The sequence below is a fragment of the Bacillus rossius genome, chromosome 5, assembly GCF_032445375.1.
Source record: "Bacillus rossius redtenbacheri isolate Brsri chromosome 5, Brsri_v3, whole genome shotgun sequence".
In the NCBI taxonomy this organism is placed as follows: domain Eukaryota; kingdom Metazoa; phylum Arthropoda; class Insecta; order Phasmatodea; family Bacillidae; genus Bacillus; species Bacillus rossius.
In genome coordinates, this window is record NC_086333.1 from 82,878,145 (window position 1) to 82,905,969 (window position 27,825).

Below are 27,825 nucleotides of genomic sequence, written 5' to 3' on the forward strand. Positions count from 1 at the left end.
AAGATCTATCGTGGTAAATGACAGAAACTGTCCTCAAATAAAAAGTAACGACAGGTAAATGCGACATCTGCGCGTGGCAGCGAACCTTGAGCTGATCTCGCAACCACTCCCCAGCAGTTGTTTACGAGGCGCTGTGTTCCCAGTGCAAGCTCGAGATAACTCAGCTGTTGTGCCATCGCCCGTGTGCGGAGCACACACACACGGCTGTGTGTCGCAAGCGGGCGGTGCCGAGCAAACAGTCGCTACCGGCGAGCTACTGCCACGGGTAGCGCCTCTCTGGCCCCAACTGCGGTCTAGCGGCCGTCCACGATGCCAGTGGCAAGCATCAGATCTGCATCGACCTGCAGTGCGCCATGTCTTAGCTGGCATATCGGCGGCCGTCTACAAGAGATGCTAATTGCTAGAGACCAGAAAAATTCGCGAATTCATTTCGCGATAGGCTAAAATACAAATAGTTATACCTCAGCACTGCCTCGGCTATTGGCTCACAACTCGCCTGGAGGACTCTGGACCAATGAGAAACACCCAACCGAAGCTGTGTCGAATCACAGGCTGCTATGTTGGGACATCTCACAAGACAGTAGCCAATGAGTGGGTGACATTTGACCGAGTGTACGCAGAACTATGGAGTTCATCCTGGAGGTCATTGAACCCGCGAATTTTTCCAGTCCCTACCAATTGCCATACCTGGCTGGTCGGCTGTGATTGGCGTGCCAACAGTATTCATGCGCCTGAAATAAACCCGGCCAACCACGAAACACAAACAATGCTACAAAGTTTTAACACATAGCTGGTCTGAGAATTATCTCGCGAAAAAAAAACATGACATACCTATCTATCAATAAAACGTATTATGGTTTCCACGTTAACATATTTGCACGAATATATGTTAGTAGTTTTAAAATATTTAAGTTCATCGTAAACAAGAAAGGGAAGTTTCTTTTATAAATTTAACATTACATATATTAATTGTAGGCACGGAAACTATTCTTGTTTCAAAAAAATCCCTCGCACAGCAGGTAATTGTTTGAATGAACTAGGTGTTTTGGTTTGGCCGTACACAACAGACGAGCGGGCATGGTGCACTCACCTGGAACCTGCTCTCCTGGAACCTCCAGGCTGCTGGAGCGGGCGGACACTCCCGATGACCGCCGCTCCTCTGGGGCCTGCGACACACCCACAAGCTGCTGAGGGAGTTACGCCCTCGGACGAGCATCACTTGCAGTACCCCGACACTGTGCTTTCATGGCGCGACTCTGAGACCAAGATCTACTGCACCCGCCTGTCCCTCGATCGATAGAGAGAACACTTCATCCATGTTCAATATCAAAAATTACACACGAAAATGAAGCACAATAAACGAAACTGTAATAAATATAAGTCTTAATCATAACATTTACATAATTCTTGAAAATTTTTAAAGAAACCAAAATTAATAAAGCTGTGGTGTCAAAAAAATATCCAATAACTTTTCGTGAAAAAATCTGACCAATAATCAGACTGCAATCAGACTGCAATCAGGCGTGTTCGTGCCAAAAATAGGTGTACATGTCTCCAAATATTTTCACGAAAAATACACGTCCATACTCATCAGAGACCGGAAAAATAGGAGGTTTACTATTTTTTTGGTAACATTTACGTTCTACTTCTGTGATTGGATCACTCGGAGAGCTAATAGGAAATTCTCAGCCAAAGAAATTATCATGTTACAATCATTCCAGTTCAGACGAAACAATCAACCAGCAGCCAATGAACAGTTGAGATATACCCGAGTACGCCGAGGATCGTGTGTTTCATCCAAAAGGTGAACATTATTCCAGCCTGTGCATATGAAGGCCAGTGGTCTCGAGCATGCAGCTGTAAGCTCAAAGGGAGGTCGTCATGATGTTCTGGAGCATGCAGCTGTAAGCTCGACGGGAGGTCGTCATGATGGTCTCGAGCATGCAGCTGTAACGGGAGGTCGTCATGATGGTCTGGAGCATGCAGCTGTAAGCTCGACGGGAGGTCGTCAGGGACTCACCCTGGCCCCCAGGAGACCGTCCTCCTCGTGCTCGTCCAGGACGACGGCGAGCGAGGAGCCGGCGGACAGCAGGCTGGCCAGGGAGGACCTCTGGGAGCGGCGGTGCGACCCGGCCGACAGCGTGGAGCCGCGACGGTCACCTGCACAGACCCCAACCAGGTGTCCAGTTGTGCCTCACTCTCATACACATCACTTGGCTACTCCAGGTGACCAGTATTATTCCTGAATTTTCAGAGGAAATTTTTTATCAGTATAGATAAGTAATGAAGTCATCACAAACCTCTTTGGGCGAGATTGGGAACGTCGAGCTTCTTGGAATGGGCGCCGACAGAAGACTCCTGGCCGGCCTGTAATCAAATGAACACAAGTAAGGCCCCAGATACGACCTCCTTGTGCATTTACTCTCAACACTTTGCATATTGTAAGTTGGTAAGACGAAAAACACTTAATAATTCCTCTTCCAAAGCTGCAAATTTGTCAGGTTAAAATCAATTATCACATTTGAATTCACCTCAACTTAATTCAGTCTCAAGCAGTGTGAGCTGATTGAGACGAGGCCCAAGTTGGGTTGATTGCCAGACAACTCGTCTTCCTCCAAGCAGATCAGGGTTTGACCCCCGGGGGATCACTCCCGATGTTCCACAAGGAGACACGGAGGAAGATCCAAGAACCCAATGGGTTTCTTCTTGTTTCTCCCGTCTCCGTCTCACCTCTCGACTGTGTTCAATGACATCGATGTATGAGGCATTAGATCTTGTATTCATTCGAACATACAGAGGAATATGATGGCAAACCTTTCGGGTTTATGTACCAGAGAATTTCGGTTTTGCTTTTTTTTTTTTCTGAAATCATTCCAAGGAGATGTTGGGAAGATTTCTAAATACATGTCATAACCGAATCCTTCCTTGTGCGTCCGTCTGCACTGCCCTCTTTAGTAGTGAATAATAGTAGGTTCTGGCATATAAAAGTTTCTAGAATTTAAATTGGTGGGATTTTAAATGTGTGTTTATAGCAATAATCGCATATTTTCAAGGTCGAGGTCAAACTAGCAGCCGTAAGGAAAAGTGTAGGAAAAATGGTTCCTCTTTGGAAATTTTGGGCACCTTACAATGTTTTATCAATTTTTTTAATACATTAATTAGGAGAGTGAAATTTTGAGACATTTGGAGGACTATGGAGAATTTTTTGTCCAAAAAGTACATTCCCACGTTCCCTGATGAAGGTTCAGGTGCTGGAAGCCGACTGCGCCAGAACCTGCTGTAGTCCACTACTCTGACGGCGGAGGAGGTGGGCTCACGGGTCTGTGGAGTCTCGGCGGCTCCAGCGCGATGCTGGAGGAGCGGCTGGAGCGCTGACTGCGCGAGGCCTCGTCCTCGAACATGCCGGCGCTGGAGCCGGAGTGGAGGCTGCCCACGGACTGTCGCGGCCTCCAGCCGGGGGTGCCCCGCCTCCGGGGGCCGGAAGAGGCGGAGCTGGGCCGTCTGCCGTCTGCTCGCACACGCGCGGGGGGCTGTTCTAAGTCATGCCTGTTCTAAGTTGTGTGTTTCTAAGTTATAACTAGAGACCTGAAAAATTCGCGGATTCATTTCGTGTTATGCTAAAAGTCAAATAATTATACCTTAGTGCTGCTTCTGTCATTGGTTCACTGTTAATCTGGAGGACTGAGGGCCAATTAGAGACCCTCACTCATAGAAGTGTCGAATCACAGGCCACCCAGTCGAGACGACTCACAAGTCAGCAGCTAATGAACAGTTGGCATTTGCCCGAGTGTGTAGAGGATAGTGGAGTCTATCCTAGAGATCACTGAACCCGCGAATTTTTCCGGTCTCCAGTTATGATAGTTCTACGTTATGTGGTTCGGCGTTCTGTGTTTCTAATTTACGTTTTTCTAAGTTGTGTGTTTCTAAGTTGTGATAGTTCTAAGTTATGCATTTCTACGTTACGACGTTTCTACGTTGTGTGGTTCTGCGTTGCGTGTTTCTAAGTTACGTGTTTCTAAGTTACGTGTTTCTAAGTTATGATCGTTTTAACTTATGACAGATCTAAGTTACGTGGTTTTTTCCGAGGTTTCTAAGTTATGACTGTTCTAAGTTGTGTGTTTTCCAAGTTATGATAGTTCTACGTTATGTGGTTCGGCGTTCTGTGTTTCTAAGGTACGTGTTTCTAACTTGTGTGTTTTTAAGTTACGATAGTTCTAAGTTGTGACTTTTGACTTTCAATGTTACGACGTTTCTACGTGGTGTGGTTCTGCGTTGTGTGTTTCTAAGTTATGATATTTTTAACTTATGACAGATCTAAGTTACGTGGTTTTATTTTGAAATTTCTAAGTTATGACTGTTCTAAGTTGTGTGTGGTTCCCCACACACGCCCCCGCGTCTGTTCACCACCATCACCTTCAGTGCATCCGAGAGCGCTGGTTACAAGTTGCCAGGGACTGGGAATATTCGCCTTTTCAGTTATGTGCATCTATGATAGACACCACGATCCTCTTTCTTTATACTCGGGCAAATGTCTCCTGTTCATCGGTTGCTTACTGGTGATGCGTCTCTACTTGGTAGCATGATATCCGGTAATTATTTAATGCATGGATACAGTGATACGGTGTGATACTAAATACAAACAAGTAACTGTGCGTGAGATGAACGCAAATAAGGCAAACCTTGTTTTTCTTCATCCTCTGGAGCATCTATCTTCATGACTGGTACTATTGTTCCTCTTCTCACGGTTGGTTGACTGTCTTTGCTTTGCCCGCCTTCCTTCGACGTGGACTTTCCTGTCAAATAAATAAACATGAAGTATGCTGCGTTCGAATAGTAGTTCGATTGAGGAACATCAAATTGCAGAATGCGTCTGTGTATATTGCAGTATTATGGTTCAGTCTAGATGTGAACAAAAAATAAAATAGTACATTTTAAAAATTATTTCCCAAGTTTAGCATGTTATTAGAATATGATGCATAACATAAGTATTAAATATATCTCTCTGAGCTCAATAGTGAATTCTTAGACCTCACGCCACTAAAAGAAAAATGTGTGGGTGTGTTGCAAAATTGCCAAACGTGTGTTGTTGATGAAAAATGGGTCCAATCAGGGGTTTGCATCATACAGTTTCACTCAGAGGCTTACTGCAACGGCCGACCCTTAAGATTATAGTGTGTTTCGAAAACACATGTATGTTTAATAGTTGCACTTTCAATTTAATACTATCTTTTAGTGATCGTAACCTATGAGCGACAACCATAACAGTAACATAGTTGACCGGTAATGCATATGAGGTGTACCAATAAATACATCTGACATGAAGTCATCCATCAACAAATGACATTAATCGAACGAAACTGTCCTAAAGTATTTGCTGGTATCGACAGCTGTATACAACGGACATTATGGCCTAGGCTACGCTCTGTGCACCAGAGGCAACACAAAAGAAATGAATGGTGTAAGGCATAAGATTAGTGATCTATGCATAGTACTGTAAAATAACATGTACTCAACTTTAGGCCATACCTCACAATCCTCAGCTTACAAAGTACATTAACATGATATTGGTCACTGACATTTAGAGAAATCCTTAATGGGCAGAGAGCTGCATAATTTGCGTTATTATCTGGAGCGAAGTTGCAATGGACATTATTCCAAATGACTCAACTTACCTAGAATATTTAGGTATCGTGATTTTTTTATTTATAAAAATAATGTTTGAATTGTAGTATTTTGTGATTCAAGTAAAGCCTGAAACAATGGATCATTTATGGTAAATAAGAGCTTTTAAGATAAACTTATCGATTTTTAACATGTATATTGAATTGTGTTAGTTTTATCTACATTTTTTATATCATTATATATGTATTTATACCTATGTATATGATATTGTCTATAAGTCATGTATATATTGTATATGTTTTAAGTGTTATTTACTTATTGTAATGTATATCAAACTGACAAGCCCTATTTTCTGTGAACATACTGTTAAAAAATTGAATCTATTGGATGCAAATAAAAAAAATATTAATGTGCGCAGTTAGGTAATGCTGGAAAGCTATTCAGGGAATACAAATAACTTTAAAAATTGCCGGTACTGGAACAACAGAAAGCATAAATGCCTGGTGTGCCGTGTATTTGGGATTTAGGCACGTTTTATTTAAAAATTTTGTAATCTTAAATATTTTTGGAAATATTTTTTTTTCTCTCATCTTATTTTCTTTACGGCCAGGCCCTCAGCCTCTGTTCTCAGAGGCGAGCTGTTTTTCTTTCCCAGCCTCATGCCAGGCTAGCATTCTGGCTAATATTTCTCCCGCCTCCAGGCACGTCGGGGCCGGTAACTTTATTTCTTCGCGTGACTACCTTTTGCTAAGAGCAGCTTGTGAAGCAGTGCTGAGCCCTGCTAACTCTGTCACGAATCGGTATAAGGTTCACTAGCAGCAAGACACGACAGGAGGATCCCGTGGGCCTTGTGTCCCACAGACCATGCGTTTTTTGAAGCCACCCCCCGCCTGCTCACCCACCCTCTCTTCTCAGAAGTGGCTAGGAGCGACGACCGCTCGGGTACGTTAACCGAAGTCAAGGCCATCTCAGGCTTGACAGCCGCAGTTACGATTCTGCACCTTAACGACACCTAGCGACGGCTGTGGTAACTAATGCCACTTGTGAGGCGTCGGCAGCGCCGACACTACCGCGCTCGCGCGGAGGTAACGACAACCTTTCCCCTCCTTATGTCTCAGGCCGCTAGGTGGCACCACTGGTTACTCCATTACCCCCTAGCTTGACACTCTCGTCGGTCACAAGTCGATTTATTAGTACTTCCTCTCGCCACCAAAAGATAGCGCCTCAGTCGCGCAGTCACTCCAGTAAGATCTAATTTTTTTTATGCCGGACACCTTCGGGTGGGCTCGGTAATTTTCGGCTCAGAGCCTAACCCCCCTCCCATTCTCTAGAGACCCCGCGCTTATGATATTCTGGTGATATCCCGCTCTGAACTTACTTCGGTGCGCGCCTCCTGACTGACTGGTACCGTTTGTATCTGCGATCTTCTGCGAATCATCGACATCGTATATTATGTAGTCTTCTCAGACTAAAGGGATGGAGTCCCTAGCTAAAATTATTAACCAGTCAGTAGTTTAGTTGAAAGTAGAGAAACTTAGTATTTTTATATAAATTATTTTTTTTAATTAATCATGATGACTTCCGTGGCTACCGCGAATCGTGGTTCGAGTTTGCGGAGACGAGACGCCCTCTCCTGAGCGCCAGGACCAACACCCTGTTTTGACAGGGTTCCAAGTTTGGGGCAACCAAAATCCTCTGCCAGAACCTCTGGAGTCGGGTTCCTGCGCAGAATCCAACATCATTAGGCCTACTACCTTGATCACCGTCTACCTACAGCCCCGGGTGATACCCGCATAATTCTATCTTTTTATTCACGAACCCAAGATTAGTGTAACCCAGTTAAGACAGCGGACAGTAAAAAGCAGTTCGAGGAGAAGAAATTTATATTATGTTTCGGAAGGACTATATGTACAATCTTTAAAGTTACCAATGTTAATTTCATTCTTGTTTTTAAATATTTTAATTTTTGTTATACATTCAGGGCCGGCCCTATCGTAAATAACGTTAAGGAATATCATATAATAAGTGTAATTGTGAGTTATGTAAATAAGATCATTTATCAATGAAAAACAGCCTTTACTAAGGAAAATTTAATCTATAAAAAAAAGAACAATGATTAATAAAATAAGGAAGTCTATAGACGTAACAGTTGTTTTTATTTATTTAATATATGATAACGATCCTTTTACTCCCAAGTATTTGTAGGGAGTCCCTAAATTTTCTTTGTTTACTCCTAGTGTCGCCTCTGTTGTTGACTTTTATAGTTATTAATTGAGGGCCTCAGTAATCAAAGCTTCCAAATCTTTTAACCTTATTATTTAATTATTCTTTAAGACACTTGGGGTATTACACTGGGTAAGAATCCCAGCACAGTATTACTGCAAACCTATTTTGTAGTGATACAGTTGCTTTGATGTTAATGAACAAATTTACAAATATGTGAATTTTACATTAATATTACTGTTCCATCAACAAAAAAAGTAGAGTGTAGGTTACTCATGAAACCTACACAATGCTACGCATTATGTCTCAAAACATTCTCGCAAAAATATATATGACCCTAGTCGTAAGAAAAGATGCGTAAATTAATAAGATATTTTTGCCAAGTTAAACTCTAAAAACTCTATTATTTTTGCAGCGTTCTCAACTAGGCCTCAGTTGTTTCGATGCCTCAAAGTGCCTTTTTCTGAGGACAGCAGAGATTCAAGGAAACACAGCGCTATTAAGTCTAACCTGCCGATAATTGAACCCCGAGACATTCCCATATATCTCCTCGTAAGCAGAGACGACGGCTTAGCGCCAGAATGTTATGCAAGCCACAGTGACTGGAAGATCTGGTAGTCACTGGCTGAGTCAAATAAGGAACAAGCTTCTTTGGCCGAACGGAGCCAATAACTAGGGACCGGAAAAATTCGCGGGTTCAATGACCTCCAGGATGAACTCCATAGTTCTGCGTACACTCGGTCAAATATCACCCACTCATTGGCTGCCGTCTTGTCAGACGTCCCAACGTAGCAGCCTGTGATTCGATAAAGCTTTGGTCGGGTGTTTCTCATTGGCCCAGCGTCATCCAGGTGAGTTGTGAGCCAATAGCAGAGGCAGCACTGAGGTATAACTATTTGAATTTTAGCCTATCGCGAAATGAATTCGCGAATTTTTCCGGTCTCTGCCAATAATTAGAGACCTGCAAAGTTCGCGGATTCATTCGGTGATAAGCTAGAATACAAACACATATACCTCTTAGATAATTTTGCTATTGGCTTACTGTTCATCTAGACGAATCTCAACCAGTTATAAACCCTCAAACAAAGAAGGATCGAATCACAGACAAACCAGCTGAGACGTCTTACAAGTCGGCAGCCAACGAACTTGCGTTATTTTCCCGAGTGTACAGGGGTATGTGCAGTCCATCCTGAAGGCCATCGAAACCGCGAATTTCGCAGGTCTCTACCAATAATAAATGTTGCGGATGTGGACATAGGTAAAATGTATCAAAGCCAGTCACATACTGTATCCGAGTACATAGGGATCCGTTCACAGAGCACACATCCCTACATCCCTTAGCAAATGCTGCCACAATGTAAAGGACGCATTTATAAGGGATGAATGATGTCCGGATACTTCTACTGCTAGCACTACCTGTTATCAGTTCGTCGTACTAATGTGCACGCAGACATTTTGTGTCGTGATATCTGCGAATATTCAGCAAAACGGAAATAGCAACGTATAACTTTAAAATTCCAATGTAGCGTGGATGTTCCAAATGTTAGTGAGCAAAATAAGAATTTTGTAATTAATCCCAAAATATTAAAAATACTTCTTACAATGAGCATGAATACTCCTACAAGCTTAAGTTCGCCTAACGGTAATTATACTGGCACTTTTATTCGTCTCTATTTCAGTTATATTTTAGTCTTATTGAGTTTTAAAAGAATCTCATGACGGATGCATCACTTGTGAGAGTTCTGAAGCAACGCCAATATGGCCGATGCCACTACGATGCACTTCTAGCAGCTACGGGAGCCACGAGGCTAGTGGTCGGCCGGTGCTCGTGGGACGAGTGGGGTGAGTGGGGCGAGAGAGGCGAGTGGGGCGAGTGGAGCGAGTTAGGGCGTGTGGAGCGAGTGAGGGAGAGTGTGGCGAGCGGGGCGAGTGGAGCGAGTGAGGGCGAGTGTGGCGAGTGGGGCGAGTGGGGTGAGTGAGGGCGAGTGTGGCGAGTGGGGCGAGTGAGGGCGAGTGGGGCTAGTGGGGCGAGTGGGGCTAGTGGGGCGAGTGGGGCTAGTGAGGCAAGTGGGCGAGTGGGGCTAGTGGGGCGAGTGGGGCGAGTGGGCCGAGTGGGGCGAGTGGGGCTAGTGAGGCGAGTGGGGCTAGTGAGGCGAGTGGGCGAGTGGGGCGAGTGGGGCTAGTGAGGCGAGTGGGCGAGTGGGGCGAGTGAGGGCGAGTGTGGCGAGTGGGGCGAGTGAGGGCGAGTGGGGCTAGTGGGGCGAGTGGGGCTAGTGAGGCAAGTGGGCGAGTGGGGCTAGTGGGGCGAGTGGGGCTAGTGAGGCGAGTGGGCGAGTGGGGCGAGTGGGGCTAGTGAGGCGAGTGGGCGAGTGGGGCGAGTGGGGCGAGTGGGGCGAGTGGGGCTAGTGAGGCGAGTGGGGCTAGTGAGGCGAGTGGGCGAGTGGGGCGAGTGGGCCGAGTGGGGCGAGTGGGGCTAGTGAGGCGAGTGGGGCTAGTGAGGCGAGTGGGCTAGTGAGGCGAGTGGGCGAGTGGGGCTAGTGGGGCGAGTGGGGCTAGTGAGGCGAGTGAGCGAGTGGGGCGAGTGGGCCGAGTGAGGGCGAATGGGGCGAGTGGGGCGAGCGGGGCTAGTGGGGCGAGTGGGGCTAGTGGGACGAGTGGGGCGAGTGAGGGCTAGTGGGGCTAGTGGGGCGAGTGGCCTCACCTCGGTGCTCCGGCCGCAGCAGCAAGGCCGCAGCGACGCAGTGCAGGCAGACGCCGCCGCACAGCAGCGCCGCCCCCTGGAGGCCGTAGCGCGCCAGCAGGCCGGACACGAGGGCCGGGGCAGCCACGGGCGCCGCCCCCGCCGCCGCCAGCACGGCGCCCCCGCAGCCCGCCCCCAGCGCCACCCCCGTGGAGGCAAGCAGCAGCCCCGCGCCCACCGCTGCACACACACACACACCCATCATCACTCTCTCATCGGTCGATCACAAGGTCACTGGATAACCACCTCTTTCTTGTTCAGAACTGCCTCAAGTAGTAGTATGTCTCAAGTCTACCTTGAAACCCAATGATTACACAAAATAATCGTAAGGGGCCGGATAAATTCGCGGTTTCTTTTCGCGATGTGATATAATTCAAGGATTGATACGCTAGAGACCTGTAAAATTCGCGAATTCATTTCGCGATAGGATAGAGTCCAAATACTTTTGACAGTATTATGCTTCAGTGATTGGGCCACAGTTTATCTGAAGGACTCTGGGCCAATGAAAAATCTTTAACAGAAGAATTAGCGAATCACGATCATTCCAGTCAACAGGTGTTACGAGTTGGTAACCAATCAGCAGATGTAATTTGCACGAGTGCATAGAGGATCATGGAGTCTATCCTTTAGGGATTTGAAATCGCGAATTTTACATTTCTCTATGATACCTCTAAGCTAATTCAGCTATTGACACGCAGTTTCTAAGGGATACTCCTGGCCAATGAGAAACCCTCAACCAAAGAATCACCGATACACAGGCTACCAAGTAGAGCCGTCTCGCCAGTCGGCAGCCAATGAACAGGAGACATTTGCTCGAGTGTACAGAGGACTGTGCAGTCTATCCTGGAGGTCATTGGAAACACGAATTTTCCCGGTGCGTAATAATCGTGGCTCTTGTGGTGGATTTATAATCGCTGGAAACCGACTCGGTGTTTAATACTAAATATCCTGACATTTTATGTTATAGTTAGAGGTAGCAAAATTTCCCGAATTCATTAGGTCGCACGCTAGAATTCAAAACATCATACTCGCGGACTGTGTTCATGATCGTACCGCAGTTATTGAGACACGCCCATCTGCGACCGTGAGCCAACGATGCTCAGGTATTACCATTTAACACGAACAAAACGTTGGTAGAGAAAACATAATGCATTGAACTTTTAGTCTGACGTCAAACGAATTCGGGCAATTTCCGGCCCTCTAAAGCATACTCTGTAGGTCTTCAAATCATTACACTTAAGTATTCATGACTATACTGAAAACTCCACAAATCATTGGTTCAATTATTCGGTCCTGACTCACACACCCCGCCCAGAAGGGTCGATGAGGTGTCAAATCTCCAGACGTTTCGGCAGGTACTAGCCTAGAGCAGTTCCCCATCAGCCAAAATCAATAAAGTAAAATTACATTTTAAGTGAAAAGAGTAAATCCTCTAAGAAAGGGATCTTAGCGTATCATTCGTAGGGGCATTACTACAGCAATGAGGTAGCCAGTTCCAGTGGATTCTTCCTTGCAGTTGGCCGAGCCAATCAGTACACGCCTGCTGCCACACACTGTGCCGACAGTAGACATGTTACTTAAAGAAAAAAATATATACACACAACCATGAAACACAGACAATGCTTCAGTTAATCTCGAAAACTTATTTAAAAATAAATGTATGCCTCTAATAATGTGTATTTCGGTTCATTTAAAGACTCATATTTCGTGACATGTCGTGAAATGTCTCAGACCCGGCCAGTAACTGAAGCCACCTCAGACCCAGCCAGTATTAGAAACGACCACAGACCAGGCAGTATCTGAAGCCACCTCAGACCCGGCCAGTAACTGAAGCCACCTCAGACCCAGCCAGTATTAGAAACGACCACAGACCAGGCAGTATCTGAAGCCACCTCAGACCCGGGCAGTAACTGAAGCCACCTCAGACCCAGCCAGTATTAGAAACGACCACAGACCAGGCAGTATCTGAAGCCACCTCAGACCCGGGCAGTGACTGAAGCCACCTCAGACCCAGCCAGTATTAGAAACGACCACAGACCAGGCAGTATCTGAAGCCACCTCAGACCCGGCCAGTAACTGAAGCCACCTCAGACCCAGCCAGTATTAGAAACGACCACAGACCAGGCAGTATCTGAAGCCACCTCAGACCCGGGCAGTGACTGAAGCCACCTCAGACCCAGCCAGTATTAGAAACGACCACAGACCAGGCAGTATCTGAAGCCACCTCAGACCCGGCCAGTAACTGAAGCCACCTCAGACCCGGGCAGTGACTGAAGCCACCTCAGACCCAGCCAGTATTAGAAACGACCACAGACCAGGCAGTATCTGAAGCCACCTCAGACCCGGCCAGTAACTGAAGCCACCTCAGACCCGGCCAGTAACTGAAGCCACCTCAGACCCAGCCAGTATTAGAAACGACCACAGACCAGGCAGTATCTGAAGCCACCTCAGACCCGGCCAGTAACTGAAGCCACCACAGACCCGGGCAGTGACTGAAGCCACCTCAGACCCAGCCAGTATTATAACGACCACAGACCAGGCAGTATCTGAAGCCACCTCAGACCCGGCCAGTAACTGAAGCCACCTCAGACCCGGCCAGTAACTGAAGCCACCTCAGACCCAGCCAGTATTAGAAACGACCACAGACCAGGCAGTATCTGAAGCCACCTCAGACCCGGCCAGTAACTGAAGCCACCTCAGACCCGGCCAGTAACTGAAGCCACCTCAGACCCAGCCAGTATTAGAAACGACCACAGACCAGGCAGTATCTGAAGCCACCTCAGACCCGGGCAGTGACTGAAGCCACCTCAGACCCGGGCAGTGACTGAAGCCACCTCAGACCCAGCCAGTATTAGAAACGACCACAGACCAGGCAGTATCTGAAGCCACCTCAGACCCGGCCAGTAACTGAAGCCAACTCAGACCCGGCCAGTAACTGAAGCCACCTCAGACCCAGCCAGTATTAGAAACGACCACAGACCAGGCAGTATCTGAAGCCACCTCAGACCCGGCCAGTAACTGAAGCCACCTCAGACCCGGCCAGTAACTGAAGCCACCTCAGACCCAGCCAGTATTAGAAACGACCACAGACCAGGCAGTATCTGAAGCCACCTCAGACCCGGCCAGTAACTGAAGCCACCTCAGACCCGGGCAGTGACTGAAGCCACCTCAGACCCAGCCAGTATTAGAAACGACCACAGACCAGGCAGTATCTGAAGCCACCTCAGACCCGGGCAGTGACTGAAGCCACCTCAGACCCAGCCAGTATTAGAAACGACCACAGACCAGGCAGTATCTGAAGACACCTCAGACCCGGCCAGTATCTAAAGCCATCTCAGACCCAGCCAGTATTAGAAACGACCACAGACCAGGCAGTATCTGAAGCCACCTCAGACCCAGCCAGTAACTAAAGCCACCTCAGACCCAGCCAGTATTAGAAACGACCACAGACCAGGCAGTATCTGAAGCCACCTCAGACCCGGGCAGTGACTGAAGCCACCTCAGACCCAGCCAGTATTAGAAACGACCACAGACCAGGCAGTATCTGAAGCCACCTCAGACCCAGCCAGTATTAGAAACGACCACAGACCAGGCAGTATCTGAAGCCACCTCAGACCCAGCCAGTAACTGAAGCCACCTCAGACCCAGCCAGTATTAGAAACGACCACAGACCAGGCAGTATCTGAAGCCACCTCAGACCCGGCCAGTAACTGAAGCCACCTCAGACCCAGCCAGTATTAGAAACGACCACAGACCAGGCAGTATCTGAAGCCACCTCAGACCCGGGCAGTGACTGAAGCCACCTCAGACCCAGCCAGTATTAGAAACGACCACAGACCAGGCAGTATCTGAAGCCACCTCAGACCCGGCCAGTAACTAAAGCCACCTCAGACCCAGCCAGTATTAGAAACGACCACAGACCAGGCAGTATCTGAAGCCACCTCAGACCCGGACAGTAACTAAAGCCACCTCAGACCCAGCCAGTATTAGAAACGACCACAGACCAGGCAGTATCTGAAGCCACCTCAGACCCAGCCAGTAACTAAAGCCACCTCAGACCCAGCCAGTATTAGAAACGACCACAGACCAGGCAGTATCTGAAGCCACCTCAGACCCAGCCAGTATTAGAAACGACCACAGACCAGGCAGTATCTGAAGCCACCTCAGACCCGGCCAGTAACTAAAGCCACCTCAGACCCAGCCAGTATTAGAAACGACCACAGACCAGGCAGTATCTGAAGCCACCTCAGACCCAGCCAGTAACTAAAGCCACCTCAGACCCAGCCAGTATTAGAAACGACCACAGACCAGGCAGTATCTGAAGCCACCTCAGACCCGGGCAGTGACTGAAGCCACCTCAGACCCAGCCAGTATTAGAAACGACCACAGACCAGGCAGTATCTGAAGCCACCTCAGACCCAGCCAGTAAATAAAGCCACCTCAGACCCAGCCAGTATTAGAAACGACCACAGACCAGGCAGTATCTGAAGCCACCTCAGACCCGGGCAGTGACTGAAGCCACCTCAGACCCAGCCAGTATTAGAAACGACCACAGACCAGGCAGTATCTGAAGCCACCTCAGACCCGGCCAGTAACTGAAGCCACCTCAGACCCAGCCAATATTAGAAACGACCACAGACCAGGCAGTATCTGAAGCCACCTCAGACCCAGCCAGTAACTAAAGCCACCTCAGACCCAGCCAGTATTAGAAACGACCACAGACCAGGCAGTATCTGAAGCCACCTCAGACCCGGGCAGTGACTGAAGCCACCTCAGACCCAGCCAGTATTAGAAACGACCACAGACCAGGCAGTATCTGAAGCCACCTCAGACCCGGCCAGTAACTGAAGCCACCTCAGATCCAGCCAGTATTAGAAACGACCACAGACCAGGCAGTATCTGAAGCCACCTCAGACCCGGCCAGTAACTAAAGCCACCTCAGACCCAGCCAGTATTAGAAACGACCACAGACCAGGCAGTATCTGAAGCCACCTCAGACCCAGCCAGTAACTAAAGCCACCTCAGACCCAGCCAGTATTAGAAACGACCACAGACCAGGCAGTATCTGAAGCCACCTCAGACCCAGGCAGTGACTGAAGCAACCTCAGACCCAGCCAGTATTAGAAACGACCACAGACCAGGCAGTATCTGAAGCCACCTCAGACCCAGCCAGTAACTAAAGCCACCTCAGACCCAGCCAGTATTAGAAACGACCACAGACCAGGCAGTATCTGAAGCCACCTCAGGCCCGGCCAGTAACTGAAGCCACCTCAGACCCAGCCAGTATTAGAAACGACCACAGACCAGGCAGTATCTGAAGCCACCTCAGACCCGGCCAGTAACTAAAGCCACCTCAGACCCAGCCAGTATTAGAAACGACCACAGACCAGGCAGTATCTGAAGCCACCTCAGACCCGGCCAGTACTAAAGCCACCTCAGACCCAGCCAGTATTAGAAACGACCACAGACCAGGCAGTATCTGAAGCCACCTCAGACCCGGGCAGTGACTGAAGCCACCTCAGACCCAGCCAGTATTAGAAACGACCACAGACCAGGCAGTATCTGAAGCCACCTCAGACCCGGCCAGTAACTGAAGCCACTTCAGACCCAGCCAGTATTAGAAACGACCACAGACCAGGCAGTATCTGAAGCCACCTCAGACCCGGCCAGTATCTGAAGCCACCTCAGACCCAGCCAGTATTAGAAACGACCACAGACCAGGCAGTATCTGAAGCCACCTCAGACCCGGCCAGTATCTGAAGCCACCTCAGACCCAGCCAGTATTAGAAACGACCACAGACCAGGCAGTATCTGAAGCCACCTCAGACCCGGCCAGTAACTGAAGCCACCTCAGACCCAGCCAGTATTAGAAACGACCACAGACCAGGCAGTATCTGAAGCCACCTCAGACCCGGGCAGTGACTGAAGCCACCTCAGACCCAGCCAGTATTAGAAACGACCACAGACCAGGCAGTATCTGAAGCCACCTCAGACCCGGGCAGTGACTGAAGCCACCTCAGACCCAGCCAGTATTAGAAACGACCACAGACCAGGCAGTATCTGAAGCCACCTCAGACCCGGGCAGTGACTGAAGCCACCTCAGACCCAGCCAGTATTAGAAACGACCACAGACCAGGCAGTATCTGAAGCCACCTCATCCCCGGGCAGTGACTGAAGCCACCTCAGACCCAGCCAGTATTAGAAACGACCACAGACCAGGCAGTATCTGAAGCCACCTCAGACCCGGGCAGTGACTGAAGCCACCTCAGACCCAGCCAGTATTAGAAACGACCACAGACCAGGCAGTATCTGAAGCCACCTCAGACCCGGCCAGTAACTGAAGCCACCTCAGACCCAGCCAGTATTAGAAACGACCACAGACCAGGCAGTATCTGAAGCCACCTCAGACCCAGCCAGTAACTAAAGCCACCTCAGACCCAGCCAGTATTAGAAACGACCACAGACCAGGCAGTATCTGAAGCCACCTCAGACCCGGGCAGTGACTGAAGCCACCTCAGACCCAGCCAGTATTAGAAACGACCACAGACCAGGCAGTATCTGAAGCCACCTCAGACCCGGGCAGTGACTGAAGCCACCTCAGACCCAGCCAGTATTAGAAACGACCACAGACCAGGCAGTATCTGAAGCCACCTCAGACCCAGCCAGTATTAGAAACGACCACAGACCAGGCAGTATCTGAAGCCACCTCAGACCCGGACAGTAACTAAAGCCACCTCAGACCCAGCCAGTATTAGAAACGACCACAGACCAGGCAGTATCTGAAGCCACCTCAGACCCAGCCAGTAACTAAAGCCACCTCAGACCCAGCCAGTATTAGAAACGACCACAGACCAGGCAGTATCTGAAGCCACCTCAGACCCAGCCAGTATTAGAAACGACCACAGACCAGGCAGTATCTGAAGCCACCTCAGACCCGGCCAGTAACTAAAGCCACCTCAGACCCAGCCAGTATTAGAAACGACCACAGACCAGGCAGTATCTGAAGCCACCTCAGACCCAGCCAGTAACTAAAGCCACCTCAGACCCAGCCAGTATTAGAAACGACCACAGACCAGGCAGTATCTGAAGCCACCTCAGACCCGGGCAGTGACTGAAGCCACCTCAGACCCGGCCAGTAACTAAAGCCACCTCAGACCCAGCCAGTATTAGAAACGACCACAGACCAGGCAGTATCTGAAGCCACCTCAGACCCGGGCAGTGACTGAAGCCACCTCAGACCCGGGCAGTGACTGAAGCCACCTCAGACCCGGGAAGTGACTGAAGCCACCTCAGACCCGGCCAGTAACTAAAGCCACCTCAGACCCAGCCAGTATTAGAAACGACCACAGACCAGGCAGTATCTGAAGCCACCTCATCCCCGGGCAGTGACTGAAGCCACCTCAGACCCAGCCAGTATTAGAAACGACCACAGACCAGGCAGTATCTGAAGCCACCTCAGACCCGGGCAGTGACTGAAGCCACCTCAGACCCAGCCAGTATTAGAAACGACCACAGACCAGGCAGTATCTGAAGCCACCTCAGACCCGGCCAGTAACTGAAGCCACCTCAGACCCAGCCAGTATTAGAAACGACCACAGACCAGGCAGTATCTGAAGCCACCTCAGACCCAGCCAGTAACTAAAGCCACCTCAGACCCAGCCAGTATTAGAAACGACCACAGACCAGGCAGTATCTGAAGCCACCTCAGACCCGGGCAGTGACTGAAGCCACCTCAGACCCAGCCAGTATTAGAAACGACCACAGACCAGGCAGTATCTGAAGCCACCTCAGACCCGGGCAGTGACTGAAGCCACCTCAGACCCAGCCAGTATTAGAAACGACCACAGACCAGGCAGTATCTGAAGCCACCTCAGACCCGGCCATTAACTGAAGCCACCTCAGACCCAGCCAGTATTAGAAACGACCACAGACCAGGCAGTATCTGAAGCCACCTCAGACCCGGCCAGTATCTGAAGCCACCTCAGACCCAGCCAGTATTAGAAACGACCACAGACCAGGCAGTATCTGAAGCCACCTCAGACCCGGGCAGTGACTGAAGCCACCTCAGACCCAGCCAGTATTAGAAACGACCACAGACCAGGCAGTATCTGAAGCCACCTCAGACCCGGCCAGTAACTAAAGCCACCTCAGACCCAGCCAGTATTAGAAACGACCACAGACCAGGCAGTATCTGAAGCCACCTCAGACCCGGCCAGTAACTGAAGCCACCTCAGACCCAGCCAGTATTAGAAACGACCACAGACCAGGCAGTATCTGAAGCCACCTCAGACCCGGGCAGTGACTGAAGCCACCTCAGACCCGGGCAGTGACTGAAGCCACCTCAGACCCGGCCAGTAACTAAAGTCACCTCAGACCCATCCAGTATTAGAAACGACCACAGACCAGGCAGTATCTGAAGCCACCTCAGACCCGGGCAGTGACTGAAGCCACCTCAGACCCGGGCAGTGACTGAAGCCACCTCAGACCCGGGCAGTGACTGAAGCCACCTCAGACCCGGCCAGTAACTAAAGCCACCTCAGACCCAGCCAGTATTAGAAACGACCACAGACCAGGCAGTATCTGAAGCCACCTCAGACCCGGCCAGTAACTGAAGCCACCTCAGACCCAGCCAGTATTAGAAACGACCACAGACCAGGCAGTATCTGAAGCCACCTCAGACCCGGCCAGTAACTAAAGCCACCTCAGACCCAGCCAGTATTAGAAACGACCACAGACCAGGCAGTATCTGAAGCCACCTCAGACCCGGCCAGTAACTAAAGCCACCTCAGACCCAGCCAGTATTAGAAACGACCACAGACCAGGCAGTATCTGAAGCCACCTCAGACCTGGGCAGTGACTGAAGCCACCTCAGACCCAGCCAGTATTAGAAACGACCACAGACCAGGCAGTATCTGAAGCCACCTCAGACCCGGCCAGTAACTGAAGCCACCTCAGACCCAGCCAGTATTAGAAACGACCACAGACCAGGCAGTATCTGAAGCCACCTCAGACCCGGCCAGTAACTAAAGCCACCTAAGACCCAGCCAGTATTAGAAACGACCACAGACCAGGCAGTATCTGAAGCCACCTCATCCCCCGGCAGTGACTGAAGCCACCTCAGACCCAGCCAGTATTAGAAACGACCACAGACCAGGCAGTATCTGAAGCCACCTCAGACCCGGCCAGTAACTAAAGCCACCTCAGACCCAGCCAGTATTAGAAACGACCACAGACCAGGCAGTATCTGAAGCCACCTCAGACCCGGGCAGTGACTGAAGCCACCTCAGACCCAGCCAGTATTAGAAACGACCACAGACCAGGCAGTATCTGAAGCCACCTCAGACCCGGGCAGTGACTGAAGCCACCTCAGACCCGGGCAGTGACTGAAGCCACCTCAGACCCAGCCAGTATTAGAAACGACCACAGACCAGGCAGTATCTGAAGCCACCTCAGACCCGGCCAGTAACTGAAGCCACCTCAGACCCAGCCAGTATTAGAAACGACCACAGACCAGGCAGTATCTGAAGCCACCTCAGACCCGGCCAGTAACTAAAGCCACCTCAGACCCAGCCAGTATTAGAAACGACCACAGACCAGGCAGTATCTGAAGCCACCTCAGACCCGGGCAGTGACTGAAGCCACCTCAGACCCAGCCAGTATTAGAAACGACCACAGACCAGGCAGTATCTGAAGCCACCTCAGACCCGGGCAGTGACTGAAGCCACCTCAGTCCCAGCCAGTATTAGAAACGACCACAGACCAGGCAGTATCTGAAGCCACCTCAGACCCGGGCAGTGACTGAAGCCACCTCAGACCCAGCCAGTATTAGAAACGACCACAGACCAGGCAGTATCTGAAGCCACCTCAGACCCGGGCAGTGACTGAAGCCACCTCAGACCCGGGCAGTGACTGAAGCCACCTCAGACCCAGCCAGTATTAGAAACGACCACAGACCAGGCAGTATCTGAAGCCACCTCAGACCCGGCCAGTAACTGAAGCCACCTCAGACCCAGCCAGTATTAGAAACGACCACAGACCAGGCAGTATCTGAAGCCACCTCAGACCCGGCCAGTAACTAAAGCCACCTCAGACCCAGCCAGTATTAGAAACGACCACAGACCAGGCAGTATCTGAAGCCACCTCAGACCTGGGCAGTGACTGAAGCCACCTCAACCCAGCCAGTATTAGAAACGACCACAGACCAGGCAGTATCTGAAGCCACCTCAGACCCGGGCAGTGACTGAAGCCACCTCAGACCCAGCCAGTATTAGAAACGACCACAGACCAGGCAGTATCTGAAGCCACCTCAGACCCGGCCAGTAACTGAAGCCACCTCAGACCCAGCCAGTATTAGAAACGACCACAGACCAGGCAGTATCTGAAGCCACCTCAGACCCGGCCAGTAACTGAAGCCACCTCAGACCCAGCCAGTATTAGAAACGACCACAGACCAGGCAGTATCTGAAGCCACCTCAGACCCGGCCAGTAACTGAAGCCACCTCAGACCCAGCCAGTATTAGAAACGACCACAGACCAGGCAGTATCTGAAGCCACCTCAGACCCGGCCAGTAACTAAAGCCACCTCAGACCCAGCCAGTATTAGAAACGACCACAGACCAGGCAGTATCTGAAGCCACCTCAGACCCGGGCAGTGACTGAAGCCACCTCAGACCCAGCCAGTATTATAAACGACCACAGACCAGGCAGTATCTGAAGCCACCTCAGACCCAGCCAGTAACTAAAGCCACCTCAGACCCAGCCAGTATTAGAAACGACCACAGACCAGGCAGTATCTGAAGCCACCTCAGACCCGGCCAGTAACTAAAGCCACCTCAGACCCAGCCAGTATTAGAAACGACCACAGACCAGGCAGTATCTGAAGCCACCTCAGACCCGGGCAGTGACTGAAGCCACCTCAGACCCAGCCAGTATTAGAAACGACCACAGACCAGGCAGTATCTGAAGCCACCTCAGACCCGGCCAGTAACTAAAGCCACCTCAGACCCAGCCAGTATTAGAAACGACCACAGACCAGGCAGTATCTGAAGCCACCTCAGACCCGGGCAGTGACTGATGCCACCTCAGACCCAGCCAGTATTAGAAACGACCACAGACCAGGCAGTATCTGAAGCCACCTCAGACCCGGGCAGTGACTGAAGCCACCTCAGACCCAGCCAGTATTAGAAACGACCACAGACCAGGCAGTATCTGAAGCCACCTCAGACCCAGCCAGTAACTAAAGCCACCTCAGACCCAGCCAGTATTAGAAACGACCACAGACCAGGCAGTATCTGAAGCCACCTCAGACCCGGCCAGTAACTAAAGCCACCTCAGACCCAGCCAGTAATAGAAACGACCACAGACCAGGCAGTATCTGAAGCCACCTCAGACCCGGGCAGTGACTGAAGCCACCTCAGACCCAGCCAGTATTAGAAACGACCACAGACCAGGCAGTATCTGAAGCCACCTCAGACCCGGGCAGTGACTGAAGCCACCTCAGACCCGGGCAGTGACTGAAGCCACCTCAGACCCAGCCAGTATTAGAAACGACCACAGACCAGGCAGTATCTGAAGCCACCTCAGACCCGGCCAGTAACTGAAGCCACCTCAGACCCAGCCAGTATTAGAAACGACCACAGACCAGGCAGTATCTGAAGCCACCTCAGACCCGGCCAGTAACTAAAGCCACCTCAGACCCAGCCAGTATTAGAAACGACCACAGACCAGGCAGTATCTGAAGCCACCTCAGACCCGGGCAGTGACTGAAGCCACCTCAGACCCAGCCAGTATTAGAAACGACCACAGACCAGGCAGTATCTGAAGCCACCTCAGACCCAGCCAGTAACTAAAGCCACCTCAGACCCAGCCAGTATTAGAAACGACCACAGACCAGGCAGTATCTGAAGCCACCTCAGACCCGGCCAGTAACTAAAGCCACCTCAGACCCAGCCAGTATTAGAAACGACCACAGACCAGGCAGTATCTGAAGCCACCTCAGACCCGGGCAGTGACTGAAGCCACCTCAGACCCAGCCAGTATTAGAAACGACCACAGACCAGGCAGTATCTGAAGCCACCTCAGACCCGGGCAGTGACTGAAGCCACCTCAGACCCGGGCAGTATCTGAAGCCACCTCAGACCCAGCCAGTATTAGAAACGACCACAGACCAGGCAGTATCTGAAGCCACCTCAGACCCGGCCAGTAACTAAAGCCACCTCAGACCCAGCCAGTATTAGAAACGACCACAGACCAGGCAGTATCTGAAGCCACCTCAGACCCGGGCAGTGACTGATGCCACCTCAGACCCAGCCAGTATTAGAAACGACCACAGACCAGGCAGTATCTGAAGCCACCTCAGACCCGGGCAGTGACTGAAGCCACCTCAGACCCAGCCAGTATTAGAAACGACCACAGACCAGGCAGTATCTGAAGCCACCTCAGACCCGGCCAGTAACTGAAGCCACCTCAGACCCAGCCAGTATTAGAAAAGACCACAGACCAGGCAGTATCTGAAGCCACCTCAGACCCGGGCAGTGACTGAAGCCACCTCAGACTTATCCAGTATTAGAAACGACCACAGACCAGGCAGTATCTGAAGCCACCTCAGACCCAGCTTGTAACTAAAGCCACCTCAGACCCAGCCAGTATTAGAAACGACCACAGACCAGGCAGTATCTGAAGCCACCTCAGACCAGGCAGTATCTGAAGCCACCTCAGACCCGGCCAGTAACTAAAGCCACCTCAGACCCAGCCAGTATTAGAAACGACCACAGACCAGGCAGTATCTGAAGCCACCTCAGACCCGGGCAGTGACTGAAGCCACCTCAGACCCAGCCAGTATTAGAAACGACCACAGACCAGGCAGTATCTGAAGCCACCTCAGACCCGGCCAGTAACTGAAGCCACCTCAGACCCAGCCAGTATTAGAAACAACCACAGACCAGGCAGTATCTGAAGCCACCTCAGACCCGGCCAGTAACTGAAGACACCTCAGACCCAGCCAGTATTAGAAACGACCACAGACCAGGCAGTATCTGAAGCCACCGCAGACCAGACAGTATCTGAAGCCACCTCAGACCCGGCCAGTAACTGAAGCCACCTCAGACCCAGCCAGTATTAGAAACGACCACAGACCAGGCAGTATCTGAAGCCACCTCAGACCCAGCCAGTAACTAAAGCCACCTCAGACCCAGCCAGTATTAGAAACGACCACAGACCAGGCAGTATCTGAAGCCACCTCAGACCCGGCCAGTAACTGAAGCCACCTCAGACCCAGCCAGTATTAGAAACGACCACAGACCAGGCAGTATCTGAAGCCACCTCAGACCCGGCCAGTAACTAAAGCCACCTCAGACCCAGCCAGTATTAGAAACGACCACAGACCAGGCAGTATCTGAAGCCACCTCAGACCCGGCCAGTAACTAAAGCCACCTCAGACCCAACCAGTATTAGAAACGACCACAGACCAGGCAGTATCTGAAGCCACCTCAGACCCGGGCAGTGACTGAAGCCACCTCAGACCCAGCCAGTATTAGAAACGACCACAGACCAGGCAGTATCTGAAGCCACCTCAGACCCGGGCAGTGACTGAAGCCACCTCAGACCCGGGCAGTGACTGAAGCCACCTCAGACCCAGCCAGTATTAGAAACGACCACAGACCAGGCAGTATCTGAAGCCACCTCAGACCCGGCCAGTAACTGAAGCCACCTCAGACCCAGCCTGTATTAGAAACGACCACAGACCAGGCAGTATCTGAAGCCACCTCAGACCCGGCCAGTAACTAAAGCCACCTCAGACCCAGCCAGTATTAGAAACGACCACAGACCAGGCAGTATATGAAGCCACCTCAGACCTGGGCAGTGACTGAAGCCACCTCAACCCAGCCAGTATTAGAAACGACCACAGACCAGGCAGTATCTGAAGCCACCTCAGACCCGGGCAGTGACTGAAGCCACCTCAGACCCAGCCAGTATTAGAAACGACCACAGACCAGGCAGTATCTGAAGCCACCTCAGACCCGGCCAGTAACTGAAGCCACCTCAGACCCAGCCAGTATTAGAAACGACCACAGACCAGGCAGTATCTGAAGCCACCTCAGACCCGGCCAGTAACTGAAGCCACCTCAGACCCAGCCAGTATTAGAAACGACCACAGACCAGGCAGTATCTGAAGCCACCTCCGACCCGGCCAGTAACTGAAGCCACCTCAGACCCAGCCAGTATTAGAAACGACCACAGACCAGGCAGTATCTGAAGCCACCTCAGACCCGGCCAGTAACTAAAGCCACCTCAGACCCAGCCAGTATTAGAAACGACCACAGACCAGGCAGTATCTGAAGCCACCTCAGACCCGGGCAGTGACTGAAGCCACCTCAGACCCAGCCAGTATTATAAACGACCACAGACCAGGCAGTATCTGAAGCCACCTCAGACCCAGCCAGTAACTAAAGCCACCTCAGACCCAGCCAGTATTAGAAACGACCACAGACCAGGCAGTATCTGAAGCCACCTCAGACCCGGCCAGTAACTAAAGCCACCTCAGACCCAGCCAGTATTTGAAACGACCACAGACCAGGCAGTATCTGAAGCCACCTCAGACCCGGGCAGTGACTGAAGCCACCTCAGACCCAGCCAGTATTAGAAACGACCACAGACCAGGCAGTATCTGAAGCCACCTCAGACCCGGCCAGTAACTAAAGCCACCTCAGACCCAGCCAGTATTAGAAACGACCACAGACCAGGCAGTATCTGAAGCCACCTCAGACCCGGGCAGTGACTGATGCCACCTCAGACCCAGCCAGTATTAGAAACGACCACAGACCAGGCAGTATCTGAAGCCACCTCAGACCCGGGCAGTGACTGAAGCCACCTCAGACCCAGCCAGTATTAGAAACGACCACAGACCAGGCAGTATCTGAAGCCACCTCAGACCCAGCCAGTAACTAAAGCCACCTCAGACCCAGCCAGTATTAGAAACGACCACAGACCAGGCAGTATCTGAAGCCACCTCAGACCCGGCCAGTAACTAAAGCCACCTCAGACCCAGCCAGTATTAGAAACGACCACAGACCAGGCAGTATCTGAAGCCACCTCAGACCCGGGCAGTGACTGAAGCCACCTCAGACCCAGCCATTATTAGAAACGACCACAGACCAGGCAGTATCTGAAGCCACCTCAGACCCGGGCAGTGACTGAAGCCACCTCAGACCCGGGCAGTGACTGAAGCCACCTCAGACCCAGCCAGTATTAGAAACGACCACAGACCAGGCAGTATCTGAAGCCACCTCAGACCCGGCCAGTAACTGAAGCCACCTCAGACCCAGCCAGTATTAGAAACGACCACAGACCAGGCAGTATCTGAAGCCACCTCAGACCCGGCCAGTAACTAAAGCCACCTCAGACCCAGCCAGTATTAGAAACGACCACAGACCAGGCAGTATCTGAAGCCACCTCAGACCCGGGCAGTGACTGAAGCCACCTCAGACCCAGCCAGTAACTAAAGCCACCTCAGACCCAGCCAGTATTAGAAACGACCACAGACCAGGCAGTATCTGAAGCCACCTCAGACCCGGCCAGTAACTAAAGCCACCTCAGACCCAGCCAGTATTAGAAACGACCACAGACCAGGCAGTATCTGAAGCCACCTCAGACCCGGGCAGTGACTGAAGCCACCTCAGACCCAGCCAGTATTAGAAACGACCACAGACCAGGCAGTATCTGAAGCCACCTCAGACCCGGGCAGTGACTGAAGCCACCTCAGACCCGGGCAGTATCTGAAGCCACCTCAGACCCAGCCAGTATTAGAAACGACCACAGACCAGGCAGTATCTGAAGCCACCTCAGACCCGGCCAGTAACTGAAGCCACCTCAGACCCAGCCAGTATTAGAAACGACCACAGACCAGGCAGTATCTGAAGCCACCTCAGACCCGGCCAGTAACTAAAGCCACCTCAGACCCAGCCAGTATTAGAAACGACCACAGACCAGGCAGTATCTGAAGCCACCTCAGACCCGGGCAGTGACTGATGCCACCTCAGACCCAGCCAGTATTAGAAACGACCACAGACCAGGCAGTATCTGAAGCCACCTCAGACCCGGGCAGTGACTGAAGCCACCTCAGACCCAGCCAGTATTAGAAACGACCACAGACCAGGCAGTATCTGAAGCCACCTCAGACCCGGCCAGTAACTGAAGCCACCTCAGACCCAGCCAGTATTAGAAAAGACCACAGACCAGGCAGTATCTGAAGCCACCTCAGACCCGGGCAGTGACTGAAGCCACCTCAGACTTAGCCAGTATTAGAAACGACCACAGACCAGGCAGTATCTGAAGCCACCTCAGACCCAGCTTGTAACTAAAGCCACCTCAGACCCAGCCAGTATTAGAAACGACCACAGACCAGGCAGTATCTGAAGCCACCTCAGACCAGGCAGTATCTGAAGCCACCTCAGACCCGGCCAGTAACTAAAGCCACCTCAGACCCAGCCAGTATTAGAAACGACCACAGACCAGGCAGTATCTGAAGCCACCTCAGACCCGGGCAGTGACTGAAGCCACCTCAGACCCAGCCAGTATTAGAAACGACCACAGACCAGGCAGTATCTGAAGCCACCTCAGACCCGGCCAGTAACTGAAGCCACCTCAGACCCAGCCAGTATTAGAAACAACCACAGACCAGGCAGTATCTGAAGCCACCTCAGACCCGGCCAGTAACTGAAGCCACCTCAGACCCAGCCAGTATTAGAAACGACCACAGACCAGGCAGTATCTGAAGCCACCGCAGACCAGACAGTATCTGAAGCCACCTCAGACCCGGCCAGTAACTGAAGCCACCTCAGACCCAGCCAGTATTAGAAACGACCACAGACCAGGCAGTATCTGAAGCCACCTCAGACCCAGCCAGTAACTAAAGCCACCTCATCCCAGCCAGTATTAGAAACGACCACAGACCAGGCAGTATCTGAAGCCACCTCAGACCCGGCCAGTAACTGAAGCCACCTCAGACCCAGCCAGTATTAGAAACGACCACAGACCAGGCAGTATCTGAAGCCACCTCAGACCCGGCCAGTAACTAAAGCCACCTCAGACCCAGCCAGTATTAGAAACGACCACAGACCAGGCAGTATCTGAAGCCACCTCAGACCCGGCCAGTAACTAAAGCCACCTCAGACCCAACCAGTATTAGAAACGACAACAGACCAGGCAGTATCTGAAGCCACCTCAGACCCGGGCAGTGACTG

General features: G+C 51.0%; 1 protein-coding gene across 2 annotated transcripts in view; it reads right to left on the reverse strand.

The window, feature by feature from the left end:
- The window catches only part of LOC134532131 (uncharacterized), a 40,166-nt gene that overhangs the window by 1,300 nt on the left and 11,041 nt on the right, over positions 1–27,825 (reverse strand). For both annotated transcript variants that reach the window (XM_063368473.1, XM_063368472.1), the window contains 6 exons: positions 10,547–10,765; positions 4,680–4,793; positions 3,318–3,508; positions 2,301–2,367; positions 2,021–2,160; positions 1,091–1,166 (listed from right to left, as the gene is read on the reverse strand). In XM_063368473.1, the coding sequence (XP_063224543.1) occupies positions 1,091–1,166; positions 2,021–2,160; positions 2,301–2,367; positions 3,318–3,508; positions 4,680–4,793; positions 10,547–10,765 (807 nt within the window). The remainder of the gene's footprint in view (positions 1–1,090; positions 1,167–2,020; positions 2,161–2,300; positions 2,368–3,317; positions 3,509–4,679; positions 4,794–10,546; positions 10,766–27,825) is intronic.